Source organism: Ictidomys tridecemlineatus, chromosome 16, assembly GCF_052094955.1.
Source record: "Ictidomys tridecemlineatus isolate mIctTri1 chromosome 16, mIctTri1.hap1, whole genome shotgun sequence".
NCBI lineage: Eukaryota > Metazoa > Chordata > Mammalia > Rodentia > Sciuridae > Ictidomys > Ictidomys tridecemlineatus.
In genome coordinates this window covers 53623311-53644824 of record NC_135492.1, presented here as the reverse complement: position 1 = coordinate 53644824, position 21514 = coordinate 53623311, and the positions used below count along the sequence as shown (strand labels likewise).

The following is a 21514-nucleotide window of genomic DNA, read 5'->3' as shown; positions in this document are numbered from 1 at the left end:
TGCATGCGGAAAGTTTCCAGGACCCAAACCCTTCGCTATTTTATTTTTAAGACGAGGTCCGAGCGCGCCCTAGCAGCTGTCCACCTAGGAGGAGGGGCGACGGCGAGGACGAAGGCGCAGGCCGAGTTCGCTCTTATTAATATTAAACAGCCGGGTCTACCCTTGAAGCCAGTGGGGAGAGGAGGCGAGCGCTCCTGACATTGACAGTGAGTCCAAACAGGAGTTGCGCTGGCGGTGTCCACCACGTGGCCTCCCGCCGGGCCTTCTGGGAGCTGTAGTTTTCCGGGGAGCCGCGGCCGGGGCGAGCTGGGGTGCCCCGCGCCCGCGGACTACAGGTCCCAGGCGCCCGGGCCGGGAGCGCGGACTCGGCCGGGCGGGCTGCGCGGCGCTGCGCGGGGCGCGCGGCGGGACCCGGCCACCACCTCCCTGGGCGCCCCGCTTTGCCCTCGATCGGAGCGGCGCGGGGCCGCGAAGCCGGAGCCATGCAGTCGGAATCGGGGATCGTGCCGGATTTCGAAGTCGGGGAGGAGTTTCACGAAGAGCCCAAAACCTACTACGAACTCAAAAGTCAGCCCCTGAAGAGCAGGTGAGGGTGACAGCTGGACGGGGCGCGGTGGCGGCCGGGGCCGCACCTCCACCCGGGGCGAGGAGGGCTGGCTCCGGCGTTTGGGACAAGGACCCCGTGCCCTTGCGCGGTCTGCCCCGCGGGCTGCGGGCGCTGCGGGCGGCGCACATTCGGAGTGGGAGGGAGCGCCTGGGGCCGGGCCGCTGTCGGGGCGCGGGGACCCTGCGTGGAGGTGCGCGGCGGGGACTGGTGGGGGCTGGGGAGCGCCCGGCGCCGGGTGGGGGAGGAGCGCCGGCCGGATCGCTGACCAGGTGCGATGGGGACAGTTTTGACTGCGCCACTTTTCTCAAGATCCCCATGGGATCGGAGAGGGAAAGCTGGGGTGGCCGGTGAGCGACGTTCCACGGAGGCCATCAGCTCGCCGGCAGCCTCCTCTGAGAAGTCCTGCCCCTTTGGGAACACCGGCCTCCGGCGGACTCCAGGTGCGGTCCCCGCCCGCCGCTCACCTGCTGTCGCCGCACTCGCGGGCGGGAGGGGCGGGGCGTGTCCCCCGGCCAGGTGAAGCTGGGGCCCGGCCCGCTGACCGGTCTCCTGGGGCGGGGGCGGGCCGCTGCGCGGTGGGGGGCGTTTACCCGAGCGGGTTCCACTTGGCCGCCGTGAGTGGTTTTTTGGCAGAGGACTTCCGAAACTTCGGGAGAGGCGCGAAGCCGCTCCAATCCGGCCCACCCCCCAGCGCCCACCCCTGGCTGCCTCTGTCCCCACTAGTCTGGCGGAGTTGGCGGGGCTTCTTCCGTTCTCTCCCTACTGTGGACACTCGGGAGGCCTCTCGCTTCTCGTTTCGAGTGTTCCCGAGGAGCTGGTGATCACTTGAGGCTGTGACAGCGAACGGTTTATTTCTAGCCCTCTCCGTTGTGGGATAGATAAGGCTGTGACTGCGAGCCATCAGGTCACAGTACGGCACCCTCTGAGTCTGCCCTGCCCCTGGTGGTGACTGGGGCCTGGGTGAGGGGGCCCAGATGACAGGGGCAATGAAGGGCAGTGGAGTCAGCGTGAGGTGGACCGAGGCTGCTTCTGGAGAGAGCCTCATGGAGAGGGGAGCCAGGTGCCGTTCCCTCAGGGGGTGGCAGGACAGTCCACTTAGGGGAAGGGGATCTGGAGGATGGGCAGCTGCCCTTGCAGAGACAGCCTGCTTGCAGATGCTTAATGCAAATTGGAAGGAGGTCTCCTGTGCAGTTAGAGGCATGAAGCAGCCTTCAGTTGGTGGATTCTCTGCATAATGGCTATTTTGTGTGGGAGCTTAGATTGTGTGTGTTGGGGGCTGGGGGCTTTGCATAATATTGTGTAAGGGGTATTGTTGGTCATTCTCATTGGGGCTTTATCTGCATTCGCTGAAGGGACCAGTGTTTTACTGAGCGGTCATGCTTACATGGCCAGAATGAGGGAGCGGGCGTGTGTGAGTCCTGAAAGACAGGAATTGGCCGGACTGTTGGGAACATTTTTGATGGTAGCTGATACATAACATTAAATAAGTTCGAGGGAGTAAGGAAAATACCATCTGGAAAAACCCAGATGAGTGCCCGTAATGCTCCTGTTTAAGAATTTGGGCCTGTTCTTTCTTAGAGTCAGCAAAAATTCCTTGCCTGGGTGCACATTCTTGGTAGCTGGCTACCCTGCACGTGTGAGGAGAGGTTCGGGGACGTGGGAAGTAGCGGATTCGCACATCACTGATGGAAACAGGTGTGGGACACAACGGTATGGAGAAGGAGGACTAAATTAAAAAGGTTGTTGGAAAACTTGTCTGGGGAGCAGACACATGCTTCTAAATAAGCCGGTTAAATAAAATCTGTGAATAAATGCGTGGAGTTGGTCGCCTTTCCCAGCACCGACTCCGCATCTGTTGCGCGACTGGAACACCTACCCGTTCCGCTGGGCCCTCCCTTGCTCTTTGCCTTACCTCTTTGCTGGGGCACCTGGCTGCTTCTGTGTCTTGGCTGGACAAGCTACAGTTCGAGGGTTAAGGCTGCTGTGGCTGGATCACCTGCCCATCGTGTTCTCCAGATGGTCCCTTGGGTCACTGCAGAGGTCTGTCAGGTCGCCTGCCTTCCGTGTTACACTTTCAATGATTTTTTTTTTTTTTTTTTTTTAGCAGTCACAATGTCACTGTTAAAACCAATTTTCCACCAGGGATGAGTCTCACCCCTACCTCCAGGGAGCAGTTGTTGGCCTCTGGAGACATCTGGGATGGTCACAGTGGAAGGGGGTTGTTATTGGCCTTTAGCAGGCAGGGGTGGCACTGCTGTTATCCATTCTGTGTGCACAGGACGGCCCTCCCACAAGGACATATCATCTGGCCCCCAAATGTGGACAAAGCCGAGGTGGAGAAACCCTGGGTCCAAACTCAAGTCTGACCTTGTCATTCTCTGCTCAAAACCTGCCACCATGGTTCCTAGATTTTCTCAGGAAACTCAAAGTCTTTAAAATGCCATAGGTGGCCTACATGGTCAGGTTGCCTGTCCACCCTGACCTTCTGTCTTGCTGCTCTCTTGGGGCTCCTCATGTTCCACCCTTCTGGCCTGCAGGCTCTTCCTGGGGCACTCCAGGGCCTTCCTATATCATGCTTGCCTCTGCCTGGACGGTCTTTGCCCAAGCCCCACTCCTCCCAGCCTCCAGACACCCCCACGTTCCCTTCACACTGAGGGTGTGGCCTTCTGGGCCCACAAGGCTCACAATGCCATCCCTCTCAACTCAGTCTCCCCGCCCTCTGTTTCTTCCATCTACTTGTAACCTACTGTATAATTTTCCAATAAGTAATGTTTATTATTTGTCTCCACGCTAGACCGCAAGCTTCAAGGAGCAGGATTTCTCTCTTCCTGTCTGATTGTTGGGTTTTCTCAGGGCCCAGAATGGTTTCTAGGGCTTAGTGCTCTTGATATTTTGGGCCCAATCACTCTTTTGTGGTGAGGGCTGTCCTGCGGACTGCTTGGCGCTCAGTGACATCTTTGGCTTCCTCCTGCCGGAAGCCGGCAGTGCCTCCTCCGCCAGATGTGACAACCAAAAATGACTGCAGAGTGGCCCATGGTGGGCAAAGTCACTCCACTTTAGAACTGCTGATATAGGATAATACCTGGCCATGAATATTGTTGACTGTATGTGGCCTTCCTTGGTATCCCCCTTGGGGCAAGGTATTTGGTTTCTGTTTTTGCATTCAACAGGGTGTTCTTTTTTTAAAAAAAGATGCCACCAAAGCATGCTCCAAAGAGGAACTTATGTGTTCTTCACTGAGGCTAAGTGAAGATATTCTCATCTATCAAGAGGAGAGACACAGATCATTCCTAATTCAGACCTCCTTGAACTTAGAAATGAGAGGTTGTTGGGTTTAGGTTCTCAGAACCCCCTTTGGGTCACGTGGATTGGCCGTGCTGAGCTGGAGGGAGATGCTTACTCTGAGGAAGGTGCTAGAGAAGAATCTTTGGCACTTTGGTTCCTCTCACAAGGCAGAGGAGAAATGTCAGAGTGAACCCAGAATTCCTACACTGGCCTAGTCATGCCAGGGACACAACCGTGGGGCCATGGTTGAGCTCCCACAAGCAAGAGAACTCTGGGTCTTTGGATGGAAGAACATCTTCAGATGTGCAGCCTCGTCTCCGGGCCCTTCAGCTTGATTTTCCTGGTGCAGAGGTCTGTGGCTTTGTAATGGCTAATGCCCTCTTCCTGGGCAGGCTTCAGAATTGGCTTAGTCAAATTCCAGCTTCTTCTTGAGTTGGCAGTACTGTTTTAAACAGCTGTTAATAAACTTCCTGCAAATTATAAGTGGAAAGCAAGTGAGTGTTGGGTGGGTGCTGCCAGGACAGGGGACAGCAGGTGCTGATTCACGGAGCAGTAGGTGCTGTTTGCATGAGGGACAGGTCACAGACATACTTGGGCAGAAGTCCACTACCCTTCATGGGGTTAATGCTGCGGTTTCCCTTTCTGAGTTCACATTAAAAAGGCCCTTTGATGAAATAATGATCCAGTCTTGGAAAAACACAACTTCACTTTCAGTCTTTTATTGGTTGCTGAAAGTTTTCTGGATTTTTTTTTTTTTTTTCCTGGTCTGCCCATCTGCAGGGAACTGTCGTCAGGGAGATGAGAAGCTGAGTTCCGGCTGTCTCTGCCTGTCCAGTCAGGCAGGCGGGTGACCTTTAATCTCAGCATCCTCATCTGGCAAATGGGGGTCTGCTTCTTCAGCGACCTTGAGAGCAATACTATGACTTTCACAATTTGGGGAAATTTTACCTACCCAGGTGCCCGGCACATAGTGCTCAGAAAACGTTAGCAGATGTTTTTTTTTTTTTTTTTTTTAATTAATTAAAAAAATTAAGCTCCGACATTCTGGTCTGTGTTTGTATTTGGTTGACTGTGGCTAGCTTCTCTAAGGGCCGTGTGGTTATGCAATAAAATCCCCTCAATTTCAGCAAATTTATGTTTTTGCTTTCCTTCTAATGAAGTTTTCAGATAATTGTCTTTTCACATTTTATGATTTTGACCCAGTCCATAACAATTTCTTTATGCTGCTTAAAAAGAAAAAAAAAGAAAACCTGACAATTATGATATCAACACACAATTCATATTCAGCACAACTTTTCAAGTCCTAGCTCATGGAAATTAATACAAATAATGATGACTAATGTTTATTTAGTAGGCTTTGTGTGCCAGGCCCTGTTCTGTTTTTAATTACATAAAACATATTTAGTGTTTGCAAAACTTGCATGAGGTGCTAATAGGAAACAAAAACAACAAGGGTACTAATCTTAATTTTAGAAGTGGGTAACACTTACCTGGCACTCACCACATGCCGGGCATTATTCTGAATATTTGACTGGTTTAAGTATTGTTCAGTTAATTCTCACTTTTGGGAATGTCTTTTGGTCACCCTTATTAAGCTCACTGAGAGAGGAACTTGTTCCAAGTTCTCGGACCAGGTTGGAACCGAGGCAGACTAGCTCCAGCCCCGCGCTCTTGTCCCCTTGCCGTGTTAAACGCGGTTTGTGTGATTGTGCAGAGCTGTACGATGTATCGCACGGTTCCTTCTCCAAACTTTCAGTGGGTGGGACACAGAACCCATGACCCAGTTAGCCAAAGCAGCCAGCGTGGGCTGTGGGGGGGGGCAGGTGGCATCAATAAGGGGGACTCACTAGAGGAAGAGAAGGGGCATTTGAGACGTCCTTCAGTCTCAAGTGTGAGCCACCTGGGAGGCTAAACCCAGACTGCAGGTGGCAAGGCTGGATGCTCGCGGGCAGGCGGGTTTAGGGGGAGCCACGCTCCAGGGTTGTGGCCGTGGCTTTGCCACTGATCACTACCTCTCTGTCCGGAGGCTTGGCCTCTTGGTGGGTCACTGTCTTTACTGGCCAAATGGGATCAACAGAGCCCATCTTCTTAGGCTTGGATTTGAAAATGAGGCACAAGTGTGTAAGTGCTCAGTGTGACATCTAGCACTTTTGGGAAATGATGCCAATTCTTTCTTTTCTAGTAAGATGTCACCGTGATAGTGATTCTCCCCTCCTCCCAACAGTAACTGAGACACAGAATCATGTAGCCAAACAGAGAGGACCAAGGTGCTCCAGCCTGCAGATGTTCCCATCTCATCATGCAGATGAGTTTTGTCTGATTAGATGGAGCGCTTGATGAAAGTGGGATCCTGGGTGTTGGTTCAGTGTGTTACTGGAGATTTCCTCCTCCCAGTGACGGCTATTTATAGGGTTTCTTAAAGCGTGTGTATGTTTGGTTTCCTTTGAGTTCTGCACTGCAGTCTGAACAGGCTGATGTTTATATCTGCTCCAGTTGTGCAAGAAGTGGAAAATATCCTTTTTTTAGAACAGGTCACATGTGCTTACTGTCAGGAATAGGACCTCAGTGTAAAAAAATGTATCTTGGGACAAATCAAAGTTACTAAATTTCTCCCCCAACTGCTTTGTCTCAGAACTGGCAGTATTAGGATAAATAATAGGGGGAAAAAAACATCAAACAAAACACCACCAAACCCTTGGCTACTTTTTTTTTTCTTTTTTTTTTTTTTTGTGTGTGTGATCTTGCAAGGACAATAAGCAAGGGTTTCATCTTTTGTGTTTGTGTGTGAGTGGTGGTTAAGTATAAAATGAACTTTACTATTAGATTTGCTAAGTCAGAATGAACTTAAAAAAATATGTTTGACTATACTCCAAGTTTGCAATTTTTGGAGAAAACAGTCAAGAAGGCAGCTCAGAGGTATTAAATGCCGTCCTCGTAGGCTTTGGCATTATACAGGCGTGTTTGTCGTTTGTCAGAGGCCCCTGTGAGCCCAGGGATCGAGGTCCCTACCCAGGAGGGAGCCTGCATCCTTGTCAGGGCAGAGGAGGATGAGAGGACTGGCAGGAGAGGTCTGGGCTCTCTACCCCCTCTCCATCGGCAGGCATTTCAGGAGACCAGGTTTGGCTTCTCAGGTGGTTTCTTTCTATTTTTCTTTTTTTGCTGGGGATGATCCAGGGCCTCCTGTGTGCTAGGTGAGCAGTCCCCCCTAAGCCACGTCCCCAGCCCCTCAGGCCGTTTCTTAAGACTGACTTTCTTATTTCTTTGCCGTTCTCTCCTCTCCCTCTTGTGGCCTTGGAAGCATGCCGTGGAGAAGGAACAGGTGGAACCTTGGGGTGTTCCCGGGACACACCTGTCCTGAGACTTGGAGTCATGGGGCTCTCACCTTCCTGGGGGCTCCTGCAGCCTCTGCTCCAGCTGTTGCAGGTGGTGGCCCGTCAGAGCTGGAGGTGGACTCCGTACAGGCGAGAGGGACAGTGCTTTGGAGGAGCGGGACTAACAGAGAGAAGACGGCACAGGGTGCAGATCGTACCTGAGGCCAGGGGCACCCGCAGTGCCCTCTCCAAGTTGCTTTTCAGCCTCCCCTCGAGCACTCCCCGCAGAAGCAGTGACTTTGAGGTCAGAAAGGCCGGTGTGTTTGCTTTCCTCCTTCGCTCCCTCCTTAGAACAGTGACTGGCAGGCAGCGCTGAGGTTAGGCGCCGTGCTAGCCACAGGACACCAAGCGGCAACTAACTGGGCAGGCTTCTGTCAGCAGGCGCTTCCCACCAGGTAGGGGAGCCTCCGTGTCAACCATGAGCCAGAGAAATGCACGAGATCAAGTTTGCTAAAGGCTTTGAAACTAAGCGGGGTGTTCTTGGTAGAGTGGACTGAGAAAGGGGCCAGACGATCATCAAGGCCGTGGTGAAGGTGTGGTCTGAGGCCAGACCCGCACGCGAGGCAGAAAGACACAGACCCTGGCCCTGCCGTTCATTAGCTCTGTGACTTTAGACCAGTTGCCCAGCCTCTCTGATGCCAGCACCTGTTCCCTCTTCTCGGGGTGGTAACTGCCCTGCAAGGCCGCTGAGAAGATAGCAGGGAATGTCCCTAAAGCAGCTCCCTTAGGTGGACGCTGCGTAGGTGTTCCGCCTTAGGGAGGTGTGAGTAGGGGGAGAGAAATGTGTGCATGCATCTCCTTGAGTGTTGGCAGCTTGGCTGAGTGTCTCCTAATGTCAGGTGAGTCAGAGTCCACGCTTGTTTCTGCAGAACCAACCCCGGGTCTCCGTGTTTTCATTATTCTCCTTCCCTCCGGGGCCGTCTTGCCCAGGGCTCTCCCTCCCTCTCCACTGGGGTCATGTCTGTCCACGCCTAGCCCAGGGATGGTCTTCACACTGGGTCCTTTACTTCTGGGGGGTTAGGGAGTGGTCCAAGGGACCGGGTGCAACAGTAAATCCCAGATCGTTCCACCCAGCGCCCACTCCCACCGGGGCATCTGGTGGAGAGCCACATGATTCCTGTCCTGGGCCTCAGCCCTGATCATGCTGCGTGTCCTCCCTGGCAAGAGTGCCAGCGTGGGAGCAGAAACGAAAGAAGAAGTGCTCCTCCCCCACGGCAGCCCAGCACCCGCCCACCTGGACTCCACGGGTGGTGGGCTGTGCGGTGGAGGCAGCCTCTCCGAGCGGCTGTTGAAAGCACTTGGACCCCACTAGCTGTCTTGTCTGGCTCCGGGACCCGCAGCACGGTAGCTCTCCGGGGTTGTGGGAGACCCACGCTGAGCGAGTGACGGGTCTGGAGAAGCTCTGTAGGGTCCTGTCCTTCTGTAAGAAGTGGCCGCTCATTGAGCAACTTCAGGGAGGCCTCTGTGGCCTTCACCGTCCCCCCACCCACCCCTCTCCCCCAGGGGCATGACTCGATGAGTCACTCACCCAAGGTCCTCTGACCCATGTGGTCAGTTGTCCCATCTGATTGGGGGCAGCATCAGAAAGTGCTGGGCCCCACGGTCAGGGCTGCAGTGCGTGTTCCTGCAGAGGGCATTTCCTTGCAGGCAGCAGGACTTGCCTCAGTGGGAAGAAGATGCGGGACAGAGAAGGCTCACCTAGCGTGGGGGGTCCTGCAGGAAGTCACGCACGCAACGTCAGAGGGACAGGAATACCGCTCACTCGGGTGCCTTCGCTGTGACAGGTTCCTAATGACTCGTGGGTTCTAAGAAGCACATTTTCCAAACGCACGTTGCCTAGCTGGAGATTTGACCCCTGGTGGAAGGAGATGCACCTGGGTTCCTCTGGCCAGGAAGAGGCCTCTCCCAAACTGGTGGGGACGGCACTCTGAAGTCATGTCCTTGAACCAGCTCGCAGGTGTGTCCATGGTCGGGCTGTACTAAAGGCCTCGCTGTCAGAAGGAGCGGCTTTATTGCTGTTTTTCTTCTTTAGCTTTGGAGGCTTTTCAGCAAGGGGGTGAAGCGTGATTCCACCCTTAGCTCTGCTCTGTGGCCGGACCTGCAGAGCAGAACCGTCCAAACCTAGGCCATCGACACCCTGGCCCTTTGCAGCCAGTTCCCAATGCCTGTGGCCGAGAATGACCGAGGATAAACATTCGGACGGTGTTGGCTGGTTAGGGTCATTTACTGGCCAGGGAAGAGCATGACACTGACTGTGTGTTCTTGCAACTTCTATTTATTTATTTTTGAAGGCAGGGTTTGTAGTAGCGCATGTGAAGCAATCCCTGAAAGTATAAGCCATCAGCTGGCGTGATTCCTGCTGACGCTCCAGATGAAAACACGCCCGTGTGCAGACACCTCGGGGACGAGGCCGGGCACGGGCTGGTCGTGTGCCCGACAGTCAGAGTGCAGACTTTTTGGAACCAGACTGTGCATCGTCAGGGCTCAGTCATTTCCCTCGGTCATCCCCTAATCATGCTTTTATCTAGGTGGGTGCCGGGTGAGTCAATGCTCAGCCATGGCACCTCGGAATGCACCTTGGAATGCAGCTCCAGTGACAGTGACCATTTAGAAATGAATGAGAGGGCCACCCTCCTTGCTTGGTCCCAGGGTCAGCATCACTCAGATGCATGATTTACCGGGAGCCAAGTCGCAAGGCCGCCCCCTGGGGTTTGTTTTTGGGGTGGAGATCTCTCCCTGCTGCTTCACCGGTACCTGGCATCTTTCTAAGTGGTTCTGGTTGGCCGCCGATTCTTCCTGGTGTAGCTCTCCTAGTGGACGCTTCTATTTCTCCTGTTGATTATCTCTTTTCCAAATTCTTGTCACATGCCTTTCACATGTTCCAGCCCGTGCGGTTCAGTCCCGCGGCCCCAGGAGTGAGGAACTTGTCACAGGGTTGGCTACAGGGAGGGTCACCCTGGCAAGGCACAGTGCACCCCTGGACTTGCCTGGCTGCTGCGCTGATCACTTGTGCAGACCTGATAACTTACTTTCTAGAGAGAACTTTCCTTTTTTAAAAAATTGTAACCAGCAGGCAGCTCTTATCCACGGTCGCCAATGGCCTCTCATCTGACAGTACCCACCACACTCTGTTCTTTTTACGAAGCGTGTGCACTGTGGAGATGTGGGATTTGTGGCTCAGGGAGGATGGCTGTGATCCTCAAACTCGAATGCCACAGGGGCTTCTGGGACTGACTCAGGAGGTCCCGGGTAAGGGCTGAGGGTCTGCATTTCTGACAGGCGTCTCTCTGTGGGCCTGGAGTGGTCACACCCGGAAACCACTGCTCCCAGGTGCTGCTAGCAGGTGATGTTGCTCAAAGAACACGAAGCAGAAAGCATTGCCAAGATGTGGGGTGTCAGTCATGTGTATTCAGGCCGTCCCCCGGAGGGAGGTGGCAGAATACTCGAGCTGACCATGTTGGATCAGAAAAGGAATCGTGGGTCAAATGACAAAATGCCAAGGGTGGGGACAGCTCGGATCCCCAAGGTGGGGTCTGTTTCTGGAAGCGTGACCTCGGAGGGACCCTCTCCACCAGGACTCTGCCGGGGTGAAGCCCGAGCCGACGGCCGTCACCTGACTGGAAGACTGGGTTGAGAAACAGGGAGACGGTGGTTTGGGTCCCTCCGCACGGACCGAATTGTTTTTCACAAAATTTCTGCTGAATAAAACTTGAAATACGACTGTCAGCCTGTTTTCCCGTCTTTAATGAATTCCAGACCGTCTGTGGAGTGTGGGAGCTTCCAAAACAGAGGGGCGGGACGGCTGCCATCGGCCGCATCCCTCTGGCACGTGAGCTGTCCGGACCGTCCCTCTGTTCCGGGGCAGACGCTGGGAGGGAGGGAGGGGCGGGGTCAGTGCTGGGAGGGCCCCTTATCTGCCACCCGCCTGCTGGGCTTCTCCAGAGGGGAGACACTGGTCGCCTCTGTCGCTGGCCAGGAGTCCCCAGCCGTCTCTGAACTTCAGACTGATGGTCATTCCAGCTGGGCCACCTCGCTGTGTGTCCTCAGTGGCTTGTTCTTGGGTCCTCTGTTTGGACACAGGGCTAGCAGGGCATGAGGGGGGGGACATGGGATCCTAGATGTAGGGCAGTCACCCTGATTAAAGGAAATGTGGGTGCAGCGCTCAGTGACCCTCCTATCCATGTCACAGTTAGGTGTCTGACTTGAAATGGATTTAAAAGTCCACTTGGGCAGCGTAACCCAGAGGGAATGACTCGAGGGCAGTGGCAGCAAAAGAAGAGGACCCCCAGGAGCGCGGGGGCCTGCGTACCCCCAGGTGGACAGTCAGCAGCAGGACCTTTGAGCTGAACTGACTAAGATGGTGGCAGGGTGCGTGGGAGGGAGGTGAGCCTCCTCCGCGGGTCCTCATCCAGGTGCTCTCTCTCATCGTAATGCAGATGTGGCTGGGGCGGCACCAAGTGGGTGCACAAGGCCCGCGGAGCTCACGGTGTTGCTGTCCCGTGTGCGTCCTAACTGCCTCGCTCAGCTCTGGACGCCGCGGCCTCTCTGCGTGTCACCTTCATGCGACACCAGCCCAGAGGCCCTGGGCGCTCCAGCCGCAGGACCCGGGTGCCTGGGCCCTTCTGGGACCTCCCTAGGTAACAGCAAGGGTAGCCGTTTATGAGACTAGAATCTGAGCTTTGAGCCCCCACCCCGGGCAGATGGGACGGTTTCTTTTGCTTGATTGTCACAAGTTCCCATGTAAACCCCCGTGGTTAGGCTCCTCGCTGGAAAAAGAGGAAGGGACGGTGACCTGAGTGTGACCGTGGTCCCGGGGGGTGCTTCTGGGCATTGTGCTCTCTGTGGATGCCTTTCTGGGGCACAGCGAGGGCCTGTGGTGTGACACCAGGTGCTGACTCAGCCTCCGATGCGAGGACTCCAGCGGGTGGAGAGGCCCTGCCTGTGATGGGGACGCGGTGGCCGCTGCTGCTGCGGCGGCGCTTGGCTTCCTGGGCTGCGTCACTTGGGGGCTCCTCTGCTGTTGGCATCTGGAGGCCCGTTAGGCTGGAGGACGTGGCCAGTGCTCCTCACAGCCCCGCGGCTCTGTGAGGCGCTGCCGACACTGTGCGGTCACTGTGAAGTCCCCGAGAGTCCCTGCGCTCTCCCCTGCTTCAGCCAGCACCAGTTTGCAGCGTGTTTTCAGACCCTCTCCAGCACGGGTTGTGGCCCAGCACTCCCCAGCCCACGTCCCCAGCCATCAAGCGCTGTCTGCAGAGGAACGGGATCGGATCCTGTCGAGGCACGTGGACTCTAGGGGAGCAGAGAGGACTCAGGTCGGATTCTCGAGGCGGCTCTTTGAGCGTCGTGCACCCTCTGTTCAGCCTTACCAGTGATCCCAGCTCCTCACGGTCCAGTAGGTCCCATTCTGAATGTCCTACAGAAGGACAGTGACAGTTTTCCTTTTTTCACGTGATTGAAGTAAACAAACACGACAGCCAGAGACCCTCGGGCTAGGTGCTGCGGGGTGAGCACCCGCGGGTGTCTGGAGAGCCCTGAGCACAGGAGAGGGTGGGCCCCGTGTGGGTCTGGTGGGAGAGAGGACTCCCAGCTCTAGGTCTGCTGTGCAGGCCAGCCTTGGGAGTCAGGAGCCACGCTGGGGTGAACCAGCCACGGGAGCAGGAAGAGGCACGTGGGAAGCGCTCAGGGTCGGGGTGTTTCTTGGGCATGTAACTTGGTGGTGTGGAGAGATCTGCCTCTTTCTCTCCTTTCTCAGAGTCATGTTTTGGGAATTATTTGTAGCGTTCTCAGGCAGACTCAGTGTGCCCTGTGAGGTGCAATGCTATTTGAGATTGACTGAACATACGAAGTCAGGAGACAGAGGTGAGCAAGAAGGGTGAGCCTGAACCTCTTACCCCCCTTGGTAAATGGGTGACTGCTGAGTGATGATGGCATCACGGAAGGACAGGGAGGCATTGGGGGAGGGGAAAAGAGCCAGTTTGAGGGTCATATCAGCCATCAGGAGAAATAAATATATTTAAACTGATGTTCACTGAAGTTAACCTCTAGCGGTTACTTCACTTGAAGGCTTCGTATGGAAAATCACGTATATTTTAAGAAAAATCCAGGCAGTCATTGTAGCATACACCTGTAATCTCAATAGCTTGGAAGGCTGAGGCAGGAGGATTGCAAGTTTAAGGCCAGCCTTGACAACTTGGCGAGCCATAAGAAACTCAGTGAGACTCGGTCTCCAACTGGAAAAATAAAATCAAGGCCTGGGGATGTGGCATTCCGGGGCTCAATCCCTGGCACCCCAAAACAACCAACCCAACAACCAACCCCCAAAATAAAACAAAAAGAAATGTCAAGCGTGAGTTAGTAGAGGTGATGGTCACTGAGCTATGCCTGTGCTCAGAGATGGCCGCTCTGAGTCCGCCGCAGACACCGGGTCAGTGGGCCCCGAGCCAGCGCTTCCAGGGAGTCGAAGGCCGGCCTCCGTGTCCCTCTGGTCACGGCATCTGTGTCGGCTGATCAGTGCATGGCTTTGCTCCCTGTGCATCTGCTTAAAGGAACCACTGACCACGCTGCCTCCCGGGCCTCCTCGCTCACCACTGCCCACTCGTCCTCGAGCCTGGGTCTTCCCCACAGGACCCGTCTCAGCCTTCTGACGCTTGGGGACAGGGGACAGCAGCTCAGCTCTGTGCTGGGGCCTTAGGACTAGTGGAGTCACCATGGGAAAACACACAAGTGCAGAAAAGGTGTCCTGAGATCACCTGTGAAAAGAGCGCTCAGGCTCCGGACACCCCGAGGGCCCTCTGGGGAGGCCTCCACTGTCTTCCTGGACCTCAGCTGGGCACGCACCTGGCTCTCCATGCCCCGCTGACCCGCGGGGTCCACCATCAACCGAAAACGCTGCAGATGCTGGGTTTTGGACTTTGCAGGTTCACGTGGGCAAGTAGGTGAATTTGCAGACGGGGAATCTGTGAATAGTGAAAGTTGACGGTATTAACTTTTTTTGTTTTTGCAGCTATATTTTTGTAGCTGTTCTTTCCCTGGTCCTAAAAGCTCACTCACTGGGAAGAACGTTTTAAAACATGTGCGCTCAGACATTGTGGATTAAACATGAGGCCACGTGAAGACAGCTCTTCCAGGAACCCGACCTCGCATTTTTACCCATTTGTTTGTCAATAAAAATGGCCCCTCCCTTCTGGACCTTGAAAGTTGACGGAAGCTCCGCTGTTCGCCTTCGGTGCTTTTTACTGTGACGTAGTTCCTGTAGGAAGGTGGCGTGGGAGGGTGGGGGTGGCAGAGAAACAGAACTCACAGGCCTGGGTGGAAGAATCCAGGGGAAGCAGAAGGTGGCTCAGGAATTCCGCGTGGGCAGCTTCGAGGTCCCTGGGTCTGGCTCACTTGGGGCCTAGAGTTTAGAGGTGGTGGCCTGACTACCCCTGGTACGGCAGCTTAGCCCGTCACCGTCACCGGCAGAGTCCCCGTGGTGAACGTCCCCAGAGCCATGTTAGGAGTGCTTGGAATTCTCCTGGAGGAGGGGATTGTTTTCAGTGGCCACTTCAAGTGGCAGAGGACACAGATCACACAGCTTAATAGCAACCAAGAAAACACAGAGTCACCACCGTGATGACAGCATCCGCGTGTGGCATGTCTAAGGCCCTGGTCACAGGTGTCCCTGGATCAGCGCTGCAGATGGCCTTCTGGGTTCCCAGGTCTCCCTGGGTGGTACCAAGAGGGCTCTGCTGGGTGTGTGTCTGTGTCCCTGGTCTGTCTTGGTCTTGGGGCGAGGAAGACGCCTGTGTAGTATCTTTCACACTTCTTCCATTAGAAAAGTCAAGAAGCCGAACGGCAGAAATGACTGGTTCAGATGGAGGTGGGTCAGAGACACGAAGGCACCTGCGGTCACCGAGGTGCAGCATTGAACCTGGAAGGTGCTGTGTATGAGGAGATCTCCTACGACGGGGAGGATCCCATTTCATAGATGAAGAAACTGAGGCCCGCCTCTCTCCTGTCACCTGGCTGCCTTCATAAGGTCTGAAGCAAGCTTGAAACCTCAGGCGCTCCAACTTCAGACCTGCCCCTCTCCACTGTGCAGTGGGGGCCACCGTGTGGGGGAGTCAGAGGCAGAGGCAGGACGACGCCTGGTGTTGACCACGGAATGAGGAGCACACTGTATTTCCGATGAAGTCAAGACAATGGATTCAGGGTGTGGTGGAGCTTTCGAATCCAAAGTAAATAGAGCCGTCTGCTGAAGATGCTCCCGGCCTGCCTGGCTGCCGGGCCCTTGGTTTCCAAAGCTGTTTCTGATGCAGGAAGGGAGACGGGGAGACGGGCTGAGAACTCTCCAAGGGAGGTAGCAGAGGATGAGCTGGTGGGTGCCCGGTCGTTTCCAAGCACAGGGTGTGTCCCTGTGGATTCTCCTCCGTCCTTATTAAAGATCTTTCAATGTCTCCACCAGCGACTCTGGGCCGTCCGGTCTACCCACCCGACCCGAGTCCCGCCATCTCAGCCGTCTTCTCCGAGGTCCCCCCCCCCCCGACCTGGACTGGATGATTGCTTTTCTTGTGGGTCTTCCTAAGTCGAGGCCAGTGGGTTCCAGTTTGGACTGTTTATCTTTGCCGTGCCAGGGCTCTTGAATCAACGCAAGGTTGTGTAACGAGGCATAACTTGGTCTTGACATGCGGCTGCTCGGAGCGTTAGTCACCGCAGAGCACGGAGTTAGATGTTTTCAATCCAGGGCTGTCATGACCTCGCCGAGAGGAGGAGGAAGTGATAAAGATCCTGGTGGATGGCCTTCACGGTGAGCCCTGCACTCAGAGGGTCCCCCGGTGACGGGTTAGATCCCTGGAATAAATGTCACGTGTCCTTCCTCCCCGCGGGAGAGGAGAAAGACCAACAATAAAAATGAAAAAAGGACCCAGTTCTCATTCAGACCAAGAAACGCAAGTTATAGGTGGACACCATATCTTTATTTTATTTATTTATCTACTTGTTTATTTTTTTGTGTGTGCTGAGGATGGAACCCAGTGCCCCTAGGCAAGCCCTCCACCACTGAGCTATGGCCCCAGCCCAAGAAACGCATAATGTGATCCAAGTTTCCTGTACCTCTGCCACTGACCCCTTGTCTCCCGTGTGTCTGTAACTCCCTGGGCGGTGTCATCCTCAACAGGGACTCCTGGGCTGAGCCGTCAGCCAGCTCCAAAGCCTCAGCCCTGTGACCGCACTCCTGGGAGGGCCACCTGGCAGTTCTTGGCCACGCTATCCGAGGGCCAGCAGGGCTTTCTTGAGCACAGAGCAGGTCTTTACCTATGGGGCTGGTTTTATGGAGAGTTTTGGGGAGCATGACTCACAGGGAAACTATGTGCCTGCTGCTCGGGCTTCTCCCCAGACGTCTCCAGGGCCAGTGACGGAGTTCCCACCTCTCCACGTCTCCGGGCCCCTGAAGATGTTGGAGGTAGGCTGACCCTTGCTGCGGTGGGCAGTGGGCACTGGGGGGTTGTCTAGATGCACCACGTTGGGTGGTCACTTCCGATGCCCGAGGAGCTGCCTTCTTTCCGGGCTGGAGAGTTCCTCTCCAGCTCCCTGGCCAGCAGGCTTGGGTCTCTCCAGCCGAGGACCTCGGAGCAGCAAGCCTTTCCTTTCCTGGAGGGCGTCCCCACCAGGGTGCTCTTCACTGTCAGAACTCAGTACGCCACCGACGGCGTCGTATCGACCGTCATTTCCATCTTCTCACTCTGGGTGACATTTCCGGGGCTGGAGGATTTGGGGAGCGGAGACCCAGTTCCGGCAGAAGCTTTGCACCTTTTCCTTGAAGGGATCCTGGGGGCTCCTCCCCTGCTCTGTGAGGTGCTGAATGGCTCTGCTGTCATTTTTCACAGAATCTGAAGATAAGGAGGCAGTTTGAGCGGCAGCCAGGTAGCCTGTTGATGTGGAGTCTGCTGTACCTTTCATGATTACCATCATTAGCACCGCCCTCCTCCCTGGCTGGATTCCCTGTCATTTTAAGTAGGCAGCAATTACTGGTTTGCTAAAGAAGCCTGCTCCTGCTGCCAAGGAGCCTATTAATTATCGCTCTATCTCCGATTCAGCCTTCCTGGCGTTGAGAGGTGTGTAGCGTGTGGCAGAGCGGCCGAGATCGCATCTCTGCAACCATCTCCCTTCGGAGCCGCTCCAGTGGACTCGATGTCGAGGCAGAGGGCCCGGGAGGCCCTGGTGAGTGCGTTCGACTGTTTTCCATCCGTCAGGCCTGGCGTGGCCATCTCTCCCTTTGATTCTGACCCTGGCACAATCTCACCGTCAGCCTTTCGTGGTGGGCGCTCAGCCCTATTTCCAAAGTGTCTCTGAACTAAACGGGACACCTGGAAAGTACATGTGGTTTGGACCCGGCTTGTTTTCCCTGCTTGTGCCCAGGAGCCCATGGATTTGACCTGTGCCTGTCTTCAAGAAGGAAAAGCAGAGGATGGCCAGTGGGACTGGCGGAAGGTGGTCGTGCAGCACCTTTTCTTTTTTAGCGTGTTGGTGTTTATTGGACGCTGACCCTGCTCCTCACGGTCCAGGGATGGCGACGTTGCCCTGCTGTGTGCACCCTTGTTCGGTCCCTTGTGGGCACTTTCTGGGGTTCCCTGGGTCTCTTGACGGGGTTTGGAGAGCTTGCGCTTCTCCTCCACTTGGCGTGTGGTTCTTGGCAGCCTTGGTACGTGGAGGGCAGAAGCCGTCCCTGCAGGGCTCCGTGTGCTCGCCCGACCTCCTGCGCGTCCCGTGCCTCTCCCCGTCGCCCCGGGGTTCTTTCCCCTCTTGGATGATTCTGCACTTGTACTTCTCCCACCCCGGCCGGCTCCGCCAGAAGTGCTGATGTCACTGACTTTCTTAAATGACAGCTGGTGGGGATTTACAGAAATTGTAAAGGCACACCACTTCCTCTTCTGGCCGTTTTCTGGACTAATTCCTGCTCTTTGGAGTTGGGTGGGAGGATGGAGATTTGGGGAGAATTTCCTTGTCTCGAAGCCCGTGAAGCACTTTTCCTTTCTCTGTTGCTCTTCCAGGTTTGGTGCTCGGGGTGACGCTGGTGACCCCGGGCTTTCTCACCCGTGCCTTGCCCTTTGGACTGTCTTCTCTCCTGGGTGAAGGCTTTTCAGTGCTTCCCTTAAATAAGTTTCCTTATACAGAAGATTTTTACTGGTCTTTGGCCAGCCCAGGGGGTTACCTATGGGGTTGGTCTTACGGAGAGTTTTGAGGCCCTTCTGAATCCAGTGCCCAGCCCCCTGCACTCACTGGGTTGATTCATTCATGTGAATTGTTTTCAGAGCCCTTTGCTCCTGGAGAAACGCCTCACTGGGTCCCCCTGTTCTCACGTAGCCTCCGGGTGCCGTTGTTGACGGTCTTGATGGCTGGGCCCTGGCAAACGCGGGTTTCTCTGCATTTCCGCTCCTGGCTCCGGCTGGTGGAGGCTGGGCCCCGGGCTTTCCCATCTCTTGCCTTGTGGGGTGGGTGGTGGCCCAGGAACCTGGTCCTGGGGCGCGTGGGCAGCCACCTGGACGAGCCCTGCTCAGCGCTGTGATCTGCAGCCCCTGCGGGAGCAGAGATGGGCAGGGTTCAGCGTTTGTTCTTTCCCGGGTGGCGTTTTGCTTATTTTGTGTGTTTCGAAAAAGCAGCATATTCAAACTGCTGAGTTTCTCTTTTCCCTGGAATGGAAACCATTTGGACTATTTCAATGAGTTTTAGCTAAGATTCGTTGGTTCACAGTATTGGTTTTGTTTTCTGGTGTCCTGTTTAGAATAAGGCCAGAATGTGACTTTTTCCTTTATGGAAATAAGGGCTACTCGGTGCCTTGGCATTTAGGAAACCAACGTGAATTGGAGAAATCATATGTTTGCCCCACAGAGTCCAAACAGAGAGTCTTCAGTGAAAATGATAGAGGTATAGATATTTCCATCTTGGGTCACTTTTTCTTTTCTCTGACTAAAGTATTTTAAGATTTTAAAGAAATAACATTCCCTTTTTTAAAAAAATATTAAATAATTTCTTTCACATTTTAAAAGAGGAAAACAAGGTAGAAGAGAAGAGAAGCACCATGGGTCATATGGGTCCCCAGGATGCACGGTGGCGGTGGCAGGTCCTCTGCTGTTGTCTTCCACATGGAAGGATTCAGTGTGGCCTCCGTGCCAAGGTTTGGATGAGGAATGGAAGTAGAATCCCCTTATTGTGAGCACTGCGAAGGGTGGAGTCAGGTGTCTGAGGATGCGTTGCCATTGTTGGACCCCCGGGGACTTGGCGCTGTGAGCTCTGTGCGCACGTAGCTGTCACTTGGCTCCAACGTTGCGATGGTGAGTGGTGCGAGATTTTGAGTGGCCTCGCTATCCAGAAAATAGTTCAGATAGCCCTGTGGTGTGTTTGACTGGAAGTCTTTTCTTAACTCTGGAGAAACAGCATAAAAGGGGGAAAGAAAGAAAATGAGTTGGTCAAATTGTTTGGGTGAGCTATTTTTTAAAGTTTGGATAGTTGTCTAGGTAGTGTCTCTCGCATAAGAAAATGGAAGAAAATGGGAGGTTAGTGGCAGAGGGAAGGTGGGACTGGGAAGCACACCAGGAGGTCCCGAGAGGGGCTGTGGCCAGGCCTCGGTCAGCAGCATGTGCCACCAGGGGTGTCTGTGACTGTTTCTGTTCATAATTTATTTATTTATTTATTTATTTGGTACCAGGGATTGAACTCAGGGGCACTCCACCACTGAGACCCATCCCCAGCCCTGTTTTGTATTTTATTTAGAGATAGCGTCTTTCTGAGGATGGCTTTGAACTTGAGATCCTCCTGCCTCAGCTTCCGGAGCCTCTGGGATTGCAGGCGTGTGCCACCGCTCCTGGCTCCGTTCCTCATTGTATCCCAGGGGCTAGCACAGGCTGGACCTTGCATTTCCTCAGTAAACGTCAAGGGGATGAGTGGGTGTGTTGGGAGGCCTGGGTGCAGGCCCCGCTGGGCCACCCACTAGCCGCAGCAGGCTGTGAACCCTCCCTTTATCAGGAATCTGACTCCTACTGTGTCTAGTGAAGGTGGGGGCGAGGCCTGGGAGAGTGGTGGCGTCTGCTGCTCCCTCCAGGGGCTGCTCACGGTGGACGGTGACTGGCCCCCAGGCCTGGCCCTTGTGAATTCAGTGCCCAGCTCCCTGCACTCACCAAGGATGCAGTGGCGGAGCTGGTCTGTGAGGTCCCTTCTGATCTCCCTTCCTCTCTGCTTTTTGATACCACAAGTCCAAGTGCGTGGGCGATGCTCCGTGAAGCTCCTTGGTCAGCAGGTGCTTAGTGAAACAGAAGCAGTGCTGGGTGCGGGCCCCGCGGCCTCCACCAACAGGTTTTCTGGTGCGCTCAGCACATGTGGGTAGAACTTAGTGAGTGGGTCCGGACAGAATCTTCCCGCCAAGAAATGATGTCCTATGCCGTTTTCCACTCTTGCCCTCTGAAGCAGATGACCACCGAACATCCACTGTGCGACGGACACTGCGCTGGTGGCCGGCCGCCAGCCCCTAGGATGTGGCTCCACCTTCGGATAACTCACAGTAACATGAATGTGGGCCTGGACCTCTCCTTGTTCCTTTAGGACCCAAAGACGGACGGGTCAGTCCTGAGGGGCCCAGGGAGCAGCAGAGTCCCCAGGAAGTGAGCTTTACCAAAAGATCACTGCCCAGCGAGGGAGAGGAGGCACGCACACGGGGGAACGTGGCTGGGCACGGGGAGCGTGGCCGGCCTCATGCACGGTGGTAGTGCTCTGGCTGCCAAGTGCAGAGTGGATTGGAGGGTGGCCAGGCCTGGTGTCCAGAGGCCAGCTGGGATGGTGCTGATGAGTGTCTGTGAGAACACACACTGCAGCCTGGAGCTAGGCTGTGACCTTGGTCACAGGTTCCCAGGGCAGTGAGGGTGACAGGCTGTGCGCACGGTGTTTGCCGGTGACAAGTGATGCTCACTTGTTCACCCCTCAAGCCGTCAGGCCTCCCTGTACCAAGCACCTGGGGGCCGTGCCGACTTGCCGGCCTGGTCCCTGCTCTCGGGAGCCTCGCTGTCAGTGGTGGATGCAGGGCACTCTCTGAGGCGAGAAGCACGACTCCAGTGCCCATCCAGACCGTCCCTGTGCAGACTTACAGTCCGACACGCGCTCGCTGTGCCCCGGGGTATGTGCTGTGAGATTGAGGGAGTAGGCAGGTGAGCCTCAGGTCCATGCGAGCGCTGGGCACGTCCGTGTGCACACTCAGTAGTTAAAAGCAGCCCTGTCCCCTTCAGAG

The 21514-nt window shown here is 55.1% G+C and overlaps 1 protein-coding gene and 1 long non-coding RNA gene across 6 annotated transcripts in view; one reads left to right on the top strand and one right to left on the bottom strand.

The window, feature by feature from the left end:
• Positions 1–338: 338 nt before the first annotated feature.
• Positions 339–21514, top strand: part of Mitf (melanocyte inducing transcription factor) — a 178901-nt gene continuing 157725 nt past the window's right edge. For 4 of the 5 annotated variants that reach the window (XM_078033605.1, XM_078033603.1, XM_078033604.1 and 1 more), the window contains exon 1: positions 350–586. In XM_078033605.1, coding sequence (XP_077889731.1) covers positions 483–586 — 104 coding nt within the window. In that variant the 5' untranslated portion in view covers positions 350–482. Of the gene's footprint in view, positions 587–21514 lie in introns of all 5 variants that reach the window. The other variant, XM_078033611.1, reaches the window with a different exon arrangement.
• On the bottom strand, positions 13258–16000 carry LOC144371194 (uncharacterized). The gene is made up of 2 exons (XR_013431392.1): positions 14564–16000; positions 13258–14219 (listed from the first exon to the last, which is right to left on the bottom strand). It is a non-coding gene; the product is annotated as an uncharacterized LOC144371194 (long non-coding RNA).